A 15,514-nucleotide genomic window follows, 5' to 3' on the forward strand; every position below is an offset into this window, starting at 1 on the left:
AGGGGCTAGGTGGGCAGCTAAAGAAATGGCACACACTCACCGCATACTTCTTCTTGGTCAGACAGAAGGCAAATTTCTTCTTGAACTGCAAGTGGTAGTTTCGGTCATTTGCCCTCACCTCCCAGGTGAATGCTAGAAAAGCAAGCAAGCGGCAAGTGGTCACCTCCCAGCTCTCACCAGACAGGACCTTGCCATGTTCCTCTGGCCTCCAGGAACACAGGGACCAGATGAGTGATGGTGCTACCAGGCTTTTGGTGCTCCACTGCTGGTGTGATGCATTTTCCACATAGCATGTACTCCTCGAGACCAGCCAGCAGCAAGGCTGGTACAAGTAGGACAAAGCAGGGTCTTTGGGGATAGCTGAGTTACTGAGAGGACAAAACAGATAGGAAGCTAGAAGTTTCCAGAGTTGTAGGACTGTTCCCTATGATTTCCCTCAGGCTAAGGCTTGGTCTAATGGCATAATCAGGCCTGGTGAACAACTCCCCCAGACAAAGCCTTTGTTATTATTTAAGGCTGGTTGTTCCGCTCCTGATTTCATTTTTGCTATTGCAGTGCAGATATGGCTGAGCAAGGGACCTCCTTGCCATGTTCCCCAACTGATATCCCATCCTTCCAAATTATTTCAGCCTGAATTCACTTCTTGTCCATCTCACATCCCCATCCCACCTTCACTTTTCCCATAAACTAAGTGTCTAAAAAAAGAAAAAGAAAAAAAACAACAGCAACACCCACTGCACACTGACCTGATGGCTTCTTCGCATTCAGGTAGCTTGAGGCTGATTCCTGGTCAGCCATGCTGGCACTGCTATCAGGATCTAGGAAGAAAGAGAAGAAAAGTTATTTGCAGTGCTGAGCAATGACAATGTGGTCCTACCAGGATGCTAACAGTGCAGCTTCATCAGTCCAGGCAGGACCTCAGGCAGAAGGGACACTTTTCTTCTGAGCACAAACTTACATCTTTTTATTACCCCAGAGAGGTAAAACTGTACTCTCCTCATTGACATGCAGTCCTCAGTAAACATTTAAATGTCACAGAAGCGGTAATGTCAAGCTAAACATCTATTATCTTAGAAATGACTGTTTTGTATGTCTCGGAAATAAAAGTTTCGCCTTGTGATGGACCACAATCTTGCTTTTGCATTGCAAAGATCTTTCCTCTATACATTACCCTGTACATACTGACTGGCCCCATCCCACTCATACTGTTAGCTTCTCTTATTGCCTTTCCTCTTACACTTTTTTTATGCAAAAAAGGGCCAAACTCTTTCCTATCTCGTTATATCACCAGTCCAACTGAAGGGCGTTGATTTCTGATAGGAGAAAATCCAAGCCGTAATTGTGAATTTCTCCATTTGAAGCCTGAGGTCCTTTACATCGCCTTTCTCAGGACCAGCTGCAGCTCTTGGTTCTGAATAGAGATCAACATTGCACCGCCTGCTGGAGCTTGGGAAAAATTGCCTCTAAACCAGAGATCTGCAGGATACAGCGGACAGATCTGGCAGGCGAGTGAATGGGGGCTTTCCCCATCTCCTGACTACTCTGGAACTGTAAAATGGCTCCTGATCCATGCAGCTGTATGGAAATCTCTGCTTCAGTGGTAGAGGCATGACTGTATCAGACCACTCACCCCAGCTTCCATACATGCAGCTCCTAGGAGACAGTCTTGACCCTCTGTTCACAGCTCTGCTGGTCTTCAGTGAGATTTCACAGTATTTCTTTCAAGTGCCCAGCCTGCATTTGAGCAAAGTGTAACTTCCAGAAAGTTGTTCACTTCCGATCTGAAGAGACCAAGAGCTTGAAAACCTCTCACTTCACTCTGGTGTTTTTTCTGATGGTCAGTTGCACATTTACTGTTCATGGACACCTTAAGTTTACTCAAATCTTGCACGAGCATTGGTGCTTGGGGTTATCTGGACAAGGCCCTACCTTCCCAGGATCCTCAAGGATGCTGGGGGGCAGTCTAACCTGAAGGGTGAGGCAGTGTGAGCCATTTGCACAACGGCTTTGACATGGACTATCTTTCGGGCCCACCTCATGCCAGCTCCAGACACCCATGACAACTCAAAGATATTTTTCTCTCTCAGGAAGTCACAGGAAATCATTTGAAGTCATCAACAAGGAGAAGGAATTCTCCCCTTCCTGCCATCACACCCAAGCATCTGTCATGCCCAGAGAGCAAACACCTTTGTCAATGACAAGATTTCCCTTACACTCAGTAGCTCAGTGACCTTCCCTGCAGGGATGTTAGGGAAGATTAATTAATGTTTGTGAAGCGCTTTGTGATCCTTACATGAAAGGAGTCACTGAGATGTAAAGCATTAATTACCTTATTATTAAATAATCTCACACAGAAGTCTGTCCCTGCCATTATTTTTTATCTCATTCCTTTGATCGCTTCCTTTTTCCATTCTTCCACTGAAGCGTATACTTCTCCCTCTATCACTCCCTGTGATGTAACGCAACTCTGTTTGATATCAGCTTGCCACGACAGACAACGCTGCCCTGAGACGCTCATGGATGCCACCACTCAGGCCACAGCTGTCAATCTCATCCCAAACTGCTTGACTTGGGAACAGTCACGTCTCTGAAGTGCTGTCTCCCATCCTTCTGTGACCATCAAGTCCAGACCAAAGATAAACTCAAATCAAAAGAATCAAGCTGGCCTGGATATAATTAAAGAAAGCATGGTTACCCAGAAAAGAAACCTTAACTCCAGTACATGTCCTCACTCAGAACTACTTCAGAATAGCTCCAGGTCATGAACAGCCATTCAAATTCAAAGAAAGCCTGAACATCAGCAGTACACCTAGTTTTGTCTGTGTCTCTGAGCTCACTAAAGAACACTTCTATCCACAGTGTAGTCCTTCGTTACCACCAAGGAGTCTGCATTTGTAATTGTATTTGAATCAGAAATTACACTTGGGGACTCAGGGCATTTGGAGCCCATTTATATGCATTTTGTAGCACTAATAAATAGGAGGAACATGTTCCAGGGAGAAGGAGCTGCTGCATGTGGTGGGACAGCAGTATTACTGCCACATAGCTCAAAATGTCCTTTGCCCTGTGCAATACATGGATGCTAGAAAAGCAGGGATATCTAGAGAGATGAGATTTCTTCCATATCTGGCTGCACATAAGTCCCTTGGCACCCATTCTTGCTTTTCCTTTTGGTTTGGACAAGACAAAGTGGCAGAGACTTTGACATACAGAAGTGTGACGCTCCCAGCTTCCTCTCTGCCGTTACACACTTGTGTCCTTGTCTCACTGAAATATGGGACACGTACCCCTACAGACAGACAGTTCTAGGCTGCATCTGGTTGCAGGAGAGGTGGACTCCACCCGACCACACAGAGGCATTTCCTTCTCATAAAAGGGGCTGAGGGATAGTAATTGAGAAGGAGGTACTCACACTGCAGGGAACATCTAAATGAGATGAGATGAGATGAACCTCATGGTAGCAAGAAAAGGGAAACTGAGTTGAGAGGGTGAGTTCACGGTTCTCTCTCCCTCCTCTTCCATGAGTGCTGTCCCCTCCTCAAACCTTGATATGCTCATGGATACACTGATGGAACATGGTGACAGAGTCAAAACGAATTGCTCCTGCGGACTCTGATACATTCCAGACTCCTATCTCCTCCAGCCATTACAAGAAGGGATTTTCACCTCTTCTTTAGAGCTTCCCTAGCTGGCTACCTCCATGCACATTTCCAACAGCGACAAAGCTAGCTTAAGTGATTCCCGTTCCACAGCCACTTGCTTACACCCCTCTAAATGAGTTAGCATGCCTTAGTTTGCACTGATGGAGCTGGTTTGGGGTTATTTTGTAAACCCAGTCAAGGCTGGACAAAATTCTCCTCTCTTTTTATTATTTCAGAGGCACGTTAAAAAAAAATCACTACCTGCTTTCCACCCCCTGCTCAATAAATAGCTGTACTGACATAGCAGAGGAGAAGAAAATAATTCGTAAGACAGCTTTGTTACAGAAAAAAAAACATACTTGAACAACTTCCTACACCCCCCCAGTACACCTAACCATGCTGGGACCCCACCCCCAACACTGGTCAAGATGTAGAAAGAGTGGCCTGTTGTCTAAGGGATAAGGAGCCAGACACAATAACACAGCCAGCAGGGCAGAAGCCCAACCAACCAGGTCTCCATCTTGCAGCCTCCAAGCAAGACAAGCAGGACAGACCCAGGGATGGCAGCCAGGGTCAGCCCAGACCACCAACCAAATCTGTGGTGATGAAGTGGCCAAACCAGGAAGTCAATTCAGAGGTCAAGGTCATGTCTAACAACCATAACCAGGGTCACGCACAGCCAGCAATCACCAGGCAGGTCCATAGTGGCAAGGCAGGTCCAAGGTCAAGCTAAGAAGCCAGTCTCACAGGTCAGAGTCTAGATCAACAGCCTCCACAGCTGCAACCAAGCTCGACACCTGCAACACAGCTCAAGCAGGGACTGAGCTTAAATAAAGCTGCTAGGTACATTGGAGAGGGTGTGGGTAAAGGCCCCAGGAGGGGCTGGTCAGGGCCATTAAGGCCCATTAGTGCACTCAGGGCCCTGACCCATCGCTTAGAGCATCTTCTGACTTTGCTCCTTGCTCTAGGACATTAATATTAAAGCTGAGGCCAACAGAGATGCACACCATGATGTTTACTTGGTCTTACTGTTTCCAAACCAGCAAAAGCTGAGACCGTGTTAATAAAAGGATCTAAATCTGTACTGCTCTGAGTCTAACCAAAATGCATTGGAAGACTTTGTTTTCATCTGCAGTTCCCCTCAGAGGTGACCTTTTGTGCACAGGGTCAAGCCTGAAGTTGAATATCCAAAATGTCCCCGATACGCTTAGCATTTCTGAGCTCCATTGTACTGAATAATGATTGCTATTACTGCCTCTGCCCACATTGCTCATCGGCTCCAAATGACCAGTGTTCCCAGGTGATGCCAGACAAAAGTACAGCTAATTAAGCACCTGCAGTTGGCAGGATGTGAAACCCTCTGTGGTGCTGCATGCAAAGACAGCAGGATTAGCTGGCTGGCCAACTGGGCTGCTGGAAACAGGCATTCACATCAGAGCCCAGAAAGCAAAGATGAAAGGGAAGAAAGACCAATTCAAAACATTGGAGGAATATATCCAGGAAGGTGTAAGCAGCAAGCTTGGTTCCAAGAAAATTCTCTACAAATCTCACTCATCATCTAAATAATTAAAAATAAAAATTACAATGGGCACGTGGGAACAAGCATTAATCTGCTGCCAGGGCACCCTGCCAGCCCGAGGCTAGCTAAAGGTGACTGGTAAACACTGAGCATGCAACCCACCCTTTCGCACCCACCCCAGAGCATCCCAGCTGTGCTGAATTTCCCATGGGAAAATATGGATCGACCATGGTCGAGGGCACAGGACAGAAGCCAGCCTTCTGGACTATCTGTGCCTCTTCCCCATCCTCTGCCGTCATTTCTGCTTCACGCACCAGTGGGGCTGACCCTGGACCAATGTGTCCCAGTCCCCTGCTGCCAGGCTCCGACCTGGTTTTGCTTTAAACTCCCCTCAGATCCTCCCACCACCATCCTCAGGCAACTGCTCCCCTTCTCTGATTGCTGACCTGTGTCTCATCTGGACTGTCCATTTATGAGGACATCAGAAGCCTCTCTAACTAGATGCAGAGGTCTGAGATGAACTGGTAGGTCCATCTAGCACAGAAGAGAACATTCTGCTCCCACTGATTCCTGGCAAATCAGTAACATGGTACTGCTTAGTGATAGTGAGACAACTGTGCTTTACAGTGGGGAAAAGCACAGTTTTCTCCCCCAGAAAGGTCCTTCTAGCTTACTGGTGGTTTAAGCACAGTGGCTTAAATGAACACTTTGCCCCCAGGCCATGCATTGAGCCAAGCAGAGTCTCAGTTGGCAGGCAGTAACCCCAGAGGACACATCATTGTTTTCCATCACCTCTGAGCAACCACAGTGCCAGCCCAGTGGGCACATTTCATGCCGTGTTCAAGCACCTTGTTCCTGGCCAGCCGAATCCAGATCCTGGACGCCAGGAGCTGAACACAAATCAACCAGTCTTACACCAGAATAGGTGCAGAACCAGGAGCACTTGCACTGGCTTAGTGAAACACGCTTAGATTTATATCACCGGTTGAACTGATCTCATACTCTGTTACACAGGGTCATAGCGTACGTTTCTATTCTGTTTTGGCTTTCAAATCTCTTCATAAATGTTCAAGGGTTGCTCCATTCAGCACAACATTCAGAAGCAGTTCTGCTCCCCGCATGCATCAGCACCGCAACAGCCAATTTCTGTGAGCCAAAGAGGAGTTTCTCAAAGCTCTTCTTCCCCTCCTGCTCTCTACCAAGCTAGCAAAGCTCCAGCAGAGCCTACGAAGAAGGGCAAGACAACCGTCACCGGGTAATTCGAGGTCAACCCAAAATGCTTCCTTACAGCCATCCTCTCTGTATCAGAGAGGGCTCTCCCTCAGCATGTTGCCCTTCGATTCAACCATGTCCCTTTTGATAAACACAAACAATCAAATGGACATAAAAAACGCATTCAAATATAACGCCAAGCAGGCAGTGATTTAAAATTGCAAGATTTGGGCAATTCCAGAAGGGAGCGTTCCAGGCTGAGACAGGGGAAATAAAGTGTTATAACCTTCCTGACATCTTGTCTCTTTTTTGTTGTCTTTTTTTTTAGAGAAAACTTTTTGTTTCTTTTGAATCAACTTTCTGAAATTCCATTGTTTTGGCAAACTTTTCATTCGAGGTGAAAACTGCCCAAACAAAAAGCATGGAGACATCAGCAGGTCTCTGTCCTCTGCCCAGACGTCCAGTTTCACGCTCTGGAAGAACCCCGGATGCCCTGGCACAGCTTTATCTTTAACATCTAGCAGATGTGGCCGCCTTGGACGCGCAGTTGGCGCGGGAACTACCAAGGGCATCCCTGGGAGCCTGGAAGAGCCTCCCCCCGGCCGGCGCAGCGTTGGCGAGCGCAGCCTGCTGCCGCCCAGCCCCATGGCACCCCCTCGGGTGCCAGCCCGCCGCTGCGGCCTCCCTTCCTTGGCCCTGCAACATGGCGCCCTGCGGCACCACCATCCCCCTCCTCCCCGAAGGCGGGGACAGCCACCATCTTGAGTGAGGGCAACCCCCAAGCTGCACTGCGGCGGGGGTGCCCTTTGAGAGCTGGGGAGGGGAGGCGTGGCCGCCATTTTGAGTGAGGGCAGGTGCCCCCTCCCCGCCCCACACCACAGTGAGGGAACAGGTGCCCTTGGGGGAGTGTGCGTGGGGGGGGGGGGGGGGGGAAATGGCTGCCATCTTTAGTGAGGGCAGGCCCCGGGCCTCAGGGGAGGGGACCTGCCCTTTGAGGCCCTCCCAGCCTCCGGAGCCCGCGTGCACGCCGCCAGATCTCGCATTCGTTTTGCATGTGTCGCCCCCGTCTCTTACTCAGGCAGGTTTTGTCCTCCTCGAGGGGGCCAAGGCGCGTGGCTGAGGTGCTGTCTTCAGCCCGGGCTCCCGCGGCGCTTCCTTCCCCTCTGCAACCCACGCGGGGACACTCAGCGCCATAATAACCAGCCCTGTCATGGCTGGTGCCGCTCGCTCGGATCGCGGTGCAGCTTGCAGGCCCCAGCTCGTGTCCTCTTGAGGACCTGCCCGCAGGTCGCCGCACTTCGGATTGCGACAGACAGCTCTTCCGGGCAGGGAATTTCAGCCTCTGCTCGGGGGAGCCTCGTCTGGTCTTCCTCATCCCGCCCCAGGCGGCCGCGGAGGCCGGGAGTCGCCGGCTTGGGGAGCGAGGTGCCCCGGCGCTCTGACCCGAGGAGCTGTAGCTGAGGAAGGGAGCGAGCGGCGTTCCCTCCCTCCTCTCCCACGGAGCCTCCTGCTCCGGCCCCTCCGGGTCTCCAAGGAGAAAACTGCCCGGCAGCATGTCTGGCGGGGGGGGGGGGGGGGGGTTCCCTGGCTCTGTTGTTTCTACCAGCTCCGCAGGTCCCAGGCAGGACGATTTGGCTGCTCCCGTTGCATAGGGCACAAGTGCAGAAGTTAACCAGCATTAACGACAAGTTGGTTTTATTTATCCTGCATCCACCTCCTTTGTGGACAGCTTTATTTCTCAACAAGGCTCTGCAAAGCAAGGTTTCCATGTCCGACCAGAGCCTCCCTGTCTCTGAACACAGCTGTCCACACTCGGCTCGGGTACAGCCTTGCTAAGACATGCCAGCCGTTCAACCACCTTCACCTCCTCGCTGTTCTCCTGTGGACACACACATGCCACCAGGCTTCTCCCATGCACAACGAAGCCCATGGAGAGGTGATGGTTCAAGCCACATGGTGAGAAAAGGTGCCAGAGACATTGCCATCAGGTGCCCTGATCACCAGCTTGCTGCCCGCGAGCCAGTGCCGAGGCTGAGCAAGCAGACGGGAGTGGGGGTGGTGAGCAGATAGACGGGTATGTCTGACAACAGCCAGCTCATGCTTCCTCCTCCATCCATCACATCAGACGGGAACACCCCCCACACACCAGCTGGCCTACATCGGAGTTCATTAAGCCTCTCTGGGGGTTTTCCCAGCTAAATGGTCATGCCCTGGCCATGAATTTCCCTCTGCCGCTCTGCACGCTGCCTGCTCGCTCTCCTTTTTTCCCACCTGGCTTCCCTGAGCTGCTGCTTTGATCTGACTCCTTGCGGGAAACCAGCTCCCCCCTCCTTCCTCAGCACCATCCCCATCTCCGGCAGGAGAGGACCCAAAATTCTTTCCTGCTCCCAGCAGCCAGAACAAGCTCTGAAGTGTTGCTGGAGATGACACAGGGCAGCTGCCCCAGCCACCCTGCTTCTCCCTACGGTCTTGTTAGCCTGCTGGCAGCAAGGGACGCAGATCCCGGGAGAGCCACGAGCCACTCGCTAGCAACCAGGCTCCCTCCTTATCCAACATTCGTGTGTGGTCAGGTCCCAGGTCAGGTCCAGGGCCATCCCATGGGTGCCCAAAAGCAAACGGGAAAGAGATGGAGGAGAAGGAGGGAGGAAGCCAACTGTTGGCACCTGCTGCTTTTAAACACGAGAGGGAGAGAGAGAGAGAAAGAGAGGGGGAGGGAGGGAGGGAGAAAGGCGTACCACACTCCTCCCTGGATCCTTCTACCTGCATGGGTCGCCCGTCCTCAGCCTGGTGAAGGGCCCTGCGCCGGGCGCAGCAGAGCTTCTGCCAGCCCAGGGGCTGCGGGGACCGATGACACCCGTCCTGCTCCGCGCAGGGACGGTGGGGACGGCCCATGCCACACCTCCAGCCCTCGCCTCCGCAGGGACCTGCCTGTTGTTCCTGCCTCCCATCCCCGCAGCCGGCTGCCGGGCGGGGAGACACTCCTGTGCCAGCCCTCTGGATGCCCCCGGCCTCTCCCTCCTTCCTCAGAACTTGGCACAGGTCAAAAACCACAGTGATTTATTGCCTCAGCCTGGCCCAGATTTGACTATTTATTGTGGAACAAGCTGTTCCCGGGCCGTAGGCTGCCAAAGGGGCAGAAGGTGGGATCAGGAAGGTACCGAACCCTGGCGCTTGTACCAGGGAGGGGGCTGAAGTCCCGCCAGCCCTCGGAGCGCACCTCGGCCTGGCCGAGAGGGGCGGGCGGGTTTGCGGCGGCCCTCGGTGCTCCCCGAGGCTGCCTCCGGGCACTCTGCGAGTTCATCCCGTGGATTCCCGCAGGTGCTGTTTAATGGGTGTCTCCCACCACCGCACCCCAGCTCCACACCACGCTATCAGAGATAACATCCCCGGCTGGCCGGACCACTCTTGCTCCCCACCTTGGGCCACCACGGCTCCCAGAGCCACCTCCCTTGCTGTATCCTGGCAGATGGAGGGGCTGGAGAGAGATGGGTGCCTTGGTGGGAGGCAGTGCCTGGGGGGATCCCAGCGTGAGCCCCCGCAGCAGGTCTGAAGGCACTCTGGGGAACCGAGCCAGGCAAGGGGATTTCTGCAGGCGGAAGAGCCTCAAGAAAGGCCCGAGGGACTTGTCCGCGCCCTGGATTTCCCTGGGAGCCGCCTCCTCCCACGGAGCTGGACCCAGGCACCCCGCGGTCACGAGTCGCTCTTGGACACTATATTGAGGCAGCTTCAGGCAGCGGGGTGACACTGGGGGCGTGCAGGCACTGGGCAGCACAGCCTCCCACAGAGCCGTGGTGAGGCTAACTGGTCGCACTGGGAAGCGCCTCAGTCTCCCCAAAGCCCCAGGGTTTGGCACCAGCTAGGAGAGGCTGAATTCATGCTTTGAAAACCAAGGAGGGCAGGAACAGGGGCCAAACATGTCCTGGTGAAGTGGGAGGAGATCGAAAGGGCAAATGAGCTGATGCATATGTTTAGTCTGACTTTCTCAAAACAGGAGAAAGGATAAAAATTCTCTCTCTGATGGCTGAAAGCATAAATGGGGCAAATCGGTGGCACCTCTATCAAGACAGTCATGCAGCCTTCATCCACCCAGTATCTGTTCCTTCACAGCCAAGGATCTTATCTTCACATCACCCTTTTAAGACAGAAAATGCTGCTTTACAGCTGGGAAACTGGGGGCACCTGCCTCCAACTGGGAAGGGGCTGAGCCTCCCCTGAGCAGCCCTGGCCCGCACAAAAAGTGGCAGAGCCTTGACTGCAGCAGCCTTGGCTTCGGCACAGGCTGCTAAACCCAGCCCAGGACGCCAGCCACTTGTCCTGGCTCCTTCGTTAGCAATGGGACCTAACGGGGTGGATTAAAGCCAGCCCGGAGTTTGCAATCACCTCTTCCGATCACCTCTTCCGCCCTGCGCACCTAACTGAAGACACTTCTCCAAGGTCACATGCGTTGCCGAAGCCGTATCACGGAATCGAATCGCGTTTTCCAGTACACCAGCAAAAATGTCCCACTGTAGTGGTCCTGAGTTAGTTGTCATCATTAGATTAATTGCTCGCTGCAATTAATCACAGAAACCCTGAGGCAGTTAACCAAGTGCTAGGCAGACAGTCCATAAAGCATTTACTGCGCAGTCGTGAATAACTAGTTTGAGGTCCATAAACAACCTGGCTGCGCCACGGACCCGTGTCCTCTGCAGCCTGCCCAGCACCCAGGAGGCACCTTTGGGGGTGCTATAAACCCACCCAGATGCCCAGGGTTGCTGCTCACCGGCTCGCTCTCGGAGCAGGGCAACCTCCCTGAAAGCCGCACCGTGGAACGGTCCAAAGGGGATCGCCCTGTGGGATGAGCCAAATCAACGAGGTTTATGATCCCTCGCCCAACGGATTGGTTTGGCGAAGGTCTGCGGGTTCGGGGGGAGCCCAGTGCACCCCGTGCGGCTGCACCGGCCCACGCAGAAAGCGGCTCGGCGGCCCGGGAGCAGGTGGGACGAGCTGGCAGGAAACCCGCCCGGCCGAGCGACCCGCGGTCAGGCGAAGGCGGCGCTGCCCGCGGGCCGGCCTCCGTCCCTGATTCACGTTTCCCGTAAGCTGCTTTCCGTTGGCAGGTTATTCATCAAAGCAGCTCTGCCCAGGTATGCCCTCGCCGCCGCCCGGCTCCGCTGGGGCGTGAGGCCATTAGGCAAATCGGAGCTCGCCTCCTTCGCCGTGGCCAGCGCGCACGGCGCTGGCCGGCCGAGTGATTCACACCTTTTATCCTGCTGACTTTTCCTGCGCTCTGTGCTAAAGCCACCCGGCGCTAGACGAGCAAGCAGCTGGCGTCACGCTCGGCAGGGCCTTGCGGCGCCCGCGCAACCGCTGCAGGTTTTCGCTTGAATGTACCTAGGGACCGGCGTCGCTCCGCTTTCGCTTGGTCCGAAGCTGTTCTCTGCTCTCCGGGGCCGAAAGCGGTGGCAATCCTAACGCGCTCGCTCCTGCGTCTCCCCCGTGAGACCCCGCAGGGACCGTGGCCACGTGCGACAAGGGGCAGCAGGCACAGGTTGCAAGAAGGGGAGTTCTTGCTAGATATTAAGAAACCATATTCCCAGTGGGAGGGAGCTAACACTGGAGAAGGGCCCAGGGAGGGGGTATCTCCATCCTCGGAGGGGTTCAGGCCTCAACTGGATGAAGCCCTGCTGTGAGCGGGGCTGGACCGGGCTCCTCCAGAGATCCCTGCCAAGCGCAGTTGCTCTGCAACGCTGTGGTTTTGCTGAAGGGCAGGAGCTGAAGCTTGTGTCTGGGCTTGCAGAGGGAGGGTCTGAGAGGCCTAAAGAGCTGCCGTTAATGTTAAACTCGCCCACCTCTCAAAACACAGGAAGAGTTTCTACCCCACAGCACCTCCCCGGCTCCCAGAGCCCATCGTCTGCCTTTAGTGCCCACCCTCAGCGGGGATCTGCTAAACCCCCGCAGCGATTCCTGGGGGGCAGCATGTGGATGACGCCTAAAGCAGCATCAGAAAAAAAGAAATCCGGCGTTTTGGCCCTCATGCTCCATCTGCCACTCACTGGCCCGTCCCTGCCTGCTCTCGCGTTGCCCCTAGCTGGAAACTCCCGCGAGGATCCGGCTCGCTTATGCTGTGAGTCGTGCCGCGATTCTCCGCTCTGGGTTCACTCAAGAGCAGATAAAATCAAGCCTCCTCTGGCAACTCCAAGCTTTCTAGTTTCAAAACACCCAAATCTGCATTTTCCCCCGTGTGATCGCCCTCCTGTCACCGACGCGAGAGTCGGGGCTTGCATTGCTACACGCGCTTCCACCCGCAGCTCGCCGCACGGGCGGCGAGAGCAGCTCCCTCTGCAAAGCTCCTCCACCGAAGCCCGCGGAGCCGCCTGCACCTGCTCCGCTCCCGCACTCGCCACCGCTGCCCCCGCCCTGGAAAGCGCCGGCGGTGGCATCGTGCTGGTGAGCGACTCACAGCGTCCCGGCCTCGCTCGCGCAGCCGCTCGCCACTTCCTGCAGCAGCCGGCAGGATCCGGAGGAAGGAAACGGCTTTGCACGGGGCGCCCCGGCTTTCGGCCCCCGCTGGGAAGAGCGGCGGGTGACTTTGGGTCGGCGCGGGCACCCGGGAACCGATAACGCCGGAGGAGACCCGCTGAGGTCACCCTGGCAACCGCAGGCCCAAGCTGATGAAGATGACATTTTTTACCAATCGATCGCTCCCTGCAATTAGCTGAACCCCCCCCCCCAGCCCCCGGCAGTACAATTAAGCGAGCGCTGGGAGGCCGGCACGCAGAGCAAAGCCGGCTGGGGGATGCTGCTGCACCCAGGCACCGCTCCCCTCTGCCCCGAATGCCGCCGGTGACAGCGTCGGGGTGTCCCCGATGGCACCAGACCCTCCGCTATGGGTGCGAGCTAGGAGAGGGCCAAGGTGAGCGATGCCTATCGCCGTGGGAAAGCGTGCCCGTGGCCAGCCCAGCTGGCTCTTTGCAGAGCCGTGCTCCCAAATCTCACTCCCCCCACCCTGGGCAAAGCCCCCCGACTCATCGCCTGCCTGCGGCACGGCCGGTCCGGGCTTGTGGCACTGGGTTCCTACCCCAGGCACCCATAGGCTCGCCCTGCCGTGGTGCCCGAGGACCAGCTCTGGCTCCCAGAGGGGCAGGCACAAACCTGCGATGCCTCGGGGATGGCGTCTTTCGACTGGGTCTGGCAGAGCCCGGGGTGTCGCAGCCTCCCGTACACGGCAAGAAGGGTTAAATCTTCAAGGCCTGGTGCTGACCTCGGTTGCTCTTTGCTCCTGGATTTACCAGCCAGAACGAACAGCTCCAGGTGCCCCGTTCCAAACTGCTGAGCACCTACAAAGCCCCATTTGTTAGAAGAAAATAATAATAATTAGAAAAGTTCCCCTGCGGGACAAGGGGTTCGTTTCTCTCCCAGCCGGGCCGTCCCCTCCCAGCCCGGGAGCGGAGCAACGCGCGTCCCCGGGCGTCCCGGCCCCAAGCGCCGAGCAGTCCTCGAGCGTGGCGCCTCCGCCAGCTCCGGCCCTGGGGGCAAAGACCCAAATCTGGTTACTGCATCTTCCCACCCCAAATCTTGGTTGTGCTTCGACCCCCCCCCCGGCAAATGAAACCCCATGGGCCGTCGTGGCGCTCCAGGGAGGATAGCGGGGGGGATCCTGTCCCTGCGGGGAGGGAGGGCAGCTCCTCGCAGGGCAGGTCCCCACCCGCTCACCCCCAAACCCCAAATGTGCCCCAGGGTCGTCCTGCGGGAGACAGCGCCAGGGCGGCTCCGTCGTCGCCTTCCCGGCGGGGACGCAGTCCGGCTGCGATGGAGGGGAGGACACCGGCCCGCAGCGTGGATGGGTCCGGGACCCGTTGGGGGTTGGCAGGATGCCTGCATTAATACCCCCGGCCTCATAAACGCAACCCCTCTCCATGCAAAATTAGGTGCTCGCGTGGGCTCGGGGGTCTCCCCGCAGGGTGAGCAGGGAGAGCCGTGACCCACCCCCCAGCCCCCAAGGCAGGACACGGACGGATCCGGCCCCCTCTGCCAAACTCCTCACCTCTTCCAGGGCCCCGGACGCCTGGGTCCTCCCCTCGCCGCGAGCCCAGCGCTGCCAGGAATCGAACCATCGGTCCCAGCAGCTATTTAAGAGCCAGCGGCCAGCGCGTTTCCCTCCCCACCCCGGTCTCTTTTTTCCCCACAAGCCCCTTGCAAAACCTTGATGCAGCATTCAAGCCAAAGACAACCCCCCGCCCCCAGGGGACACAGGCTTCAGTTGCGGGAAACGCCGGTGCTGACGCATCCTTCGGCAGTGCAACAGCCCCAACAGCGCCCGAAGCTCTCCCGGGAAAAAATGAGGCGCCTCAAACATCGGAGCTGGGTTTTGGGCCGCATGCGCGCCCAAGCGACGGGCGCTCGCCTGGCATCGGGGTCTGGCGAGCCCACGGGACCTGCTCGACTCAACCCTTGGCCGCTGCAAAGCGCTCCGAGACTCGGCCCTTCCCGCCCGGAGAGCAGCAAAGGACAGCGGGTTCCTGGGTCGCCTCTGCGGCCGAGGTGCCTGGTTTCACCCTGGCACCCCCACGGCAGCAGGCGGCCTGCGAAACAGGGGGCAGTAACAGGAGGAAAGAGGCCAAGGGGCCTGCGCGGGAAGGGATCGCACCAGGAGAGGTTAACGCCAGAGCTCGGCTCGCCCAACAGCTTCGACGGCTAAAAACACAGGTCAGCTGCGACTTTTATAGCACCCTAAGTAACCGCTGCCATCGCCAAGCCATAACCAGCACGTTAAATAAAACACATTGCCAGTGAGGTCATCTAATAGCCTATTATTTTTTATTTGAACTTTTTACCTTCACCTCTTCCTCTGCGCTGAGTCAGCGCCTTCGCCTGGCACTTTAATTCCTGCCCCATTTGCGAGATTGATACGGGCTCTCCCGGGGAGCGTGGTGAAGCGGAGGCGGGAGCCAGGATTCCCAGATCCTCTCCCTGCCACCGGGACAGGGCGGCTGGCGCTCAGCACGGCGGCAAGAGGCGCGGGGAGCCGTCGCAGCGCAGCCCCGCAGCTCGGGGGGCCCGAAGGACTGGCGCGGAGCGAGGATGCTCTGCGCACTGCTCGGCCGGCAGTGCCGGGACCTCGCAGGCCCAGCTGCTGCGGGCATCGCCTTGTCTTGCGAGA

At 55.9% G+C, this 15,514-nt stretch overlaps 1 protein-coding gene across 1 annotated transcript in view; it reads right to left on the reverse strand.

Annotated features, from left to right (window-relative positions):
- Positions 1-14,468, reverse strand: part of ATP8B3 (ATPase phospholipid transporting 8B3) — a 32,608-nt gene extending 18,140 nt beyond the window's left edge. Inside the window, exons 1-4 of the mRNA XM_062596592.1 lie at positions 14,399-14,468; positions 14,068-14,229; positions 747-818; positions 41-132 (exon numbers count right to left, since the gene is read on the reverse strand). Coding sequence (XP_062452576.1) covers positions 41-132; positions 747-818; positions 14,068-14,229; positions 14,399-14,468 — 396 coding nt within the window. The remainder of the gene's footprint in view (positions 1-40; positions 133-746; positions 819-14,067; positions 14,230-14,398) is intronic.
- Positions 14,469-15,514: the final 1,046 nt, after the last annotated feature.

Source organism: Rhea pennata, chromosome 27 (genome assembly GCF_028389875.1).
Source record: "Rhea pennata isolate bPtePen1 chromosome 27, bPtePen1.pri, whole genome shotgun sequence".
NCBI classification, from domain to species: domain Eukaryota; kingdom Metazoa; phylum Chordata; class Aves; order Rheiformes; family Rheidae; genus Rhea; species Rhea pennata.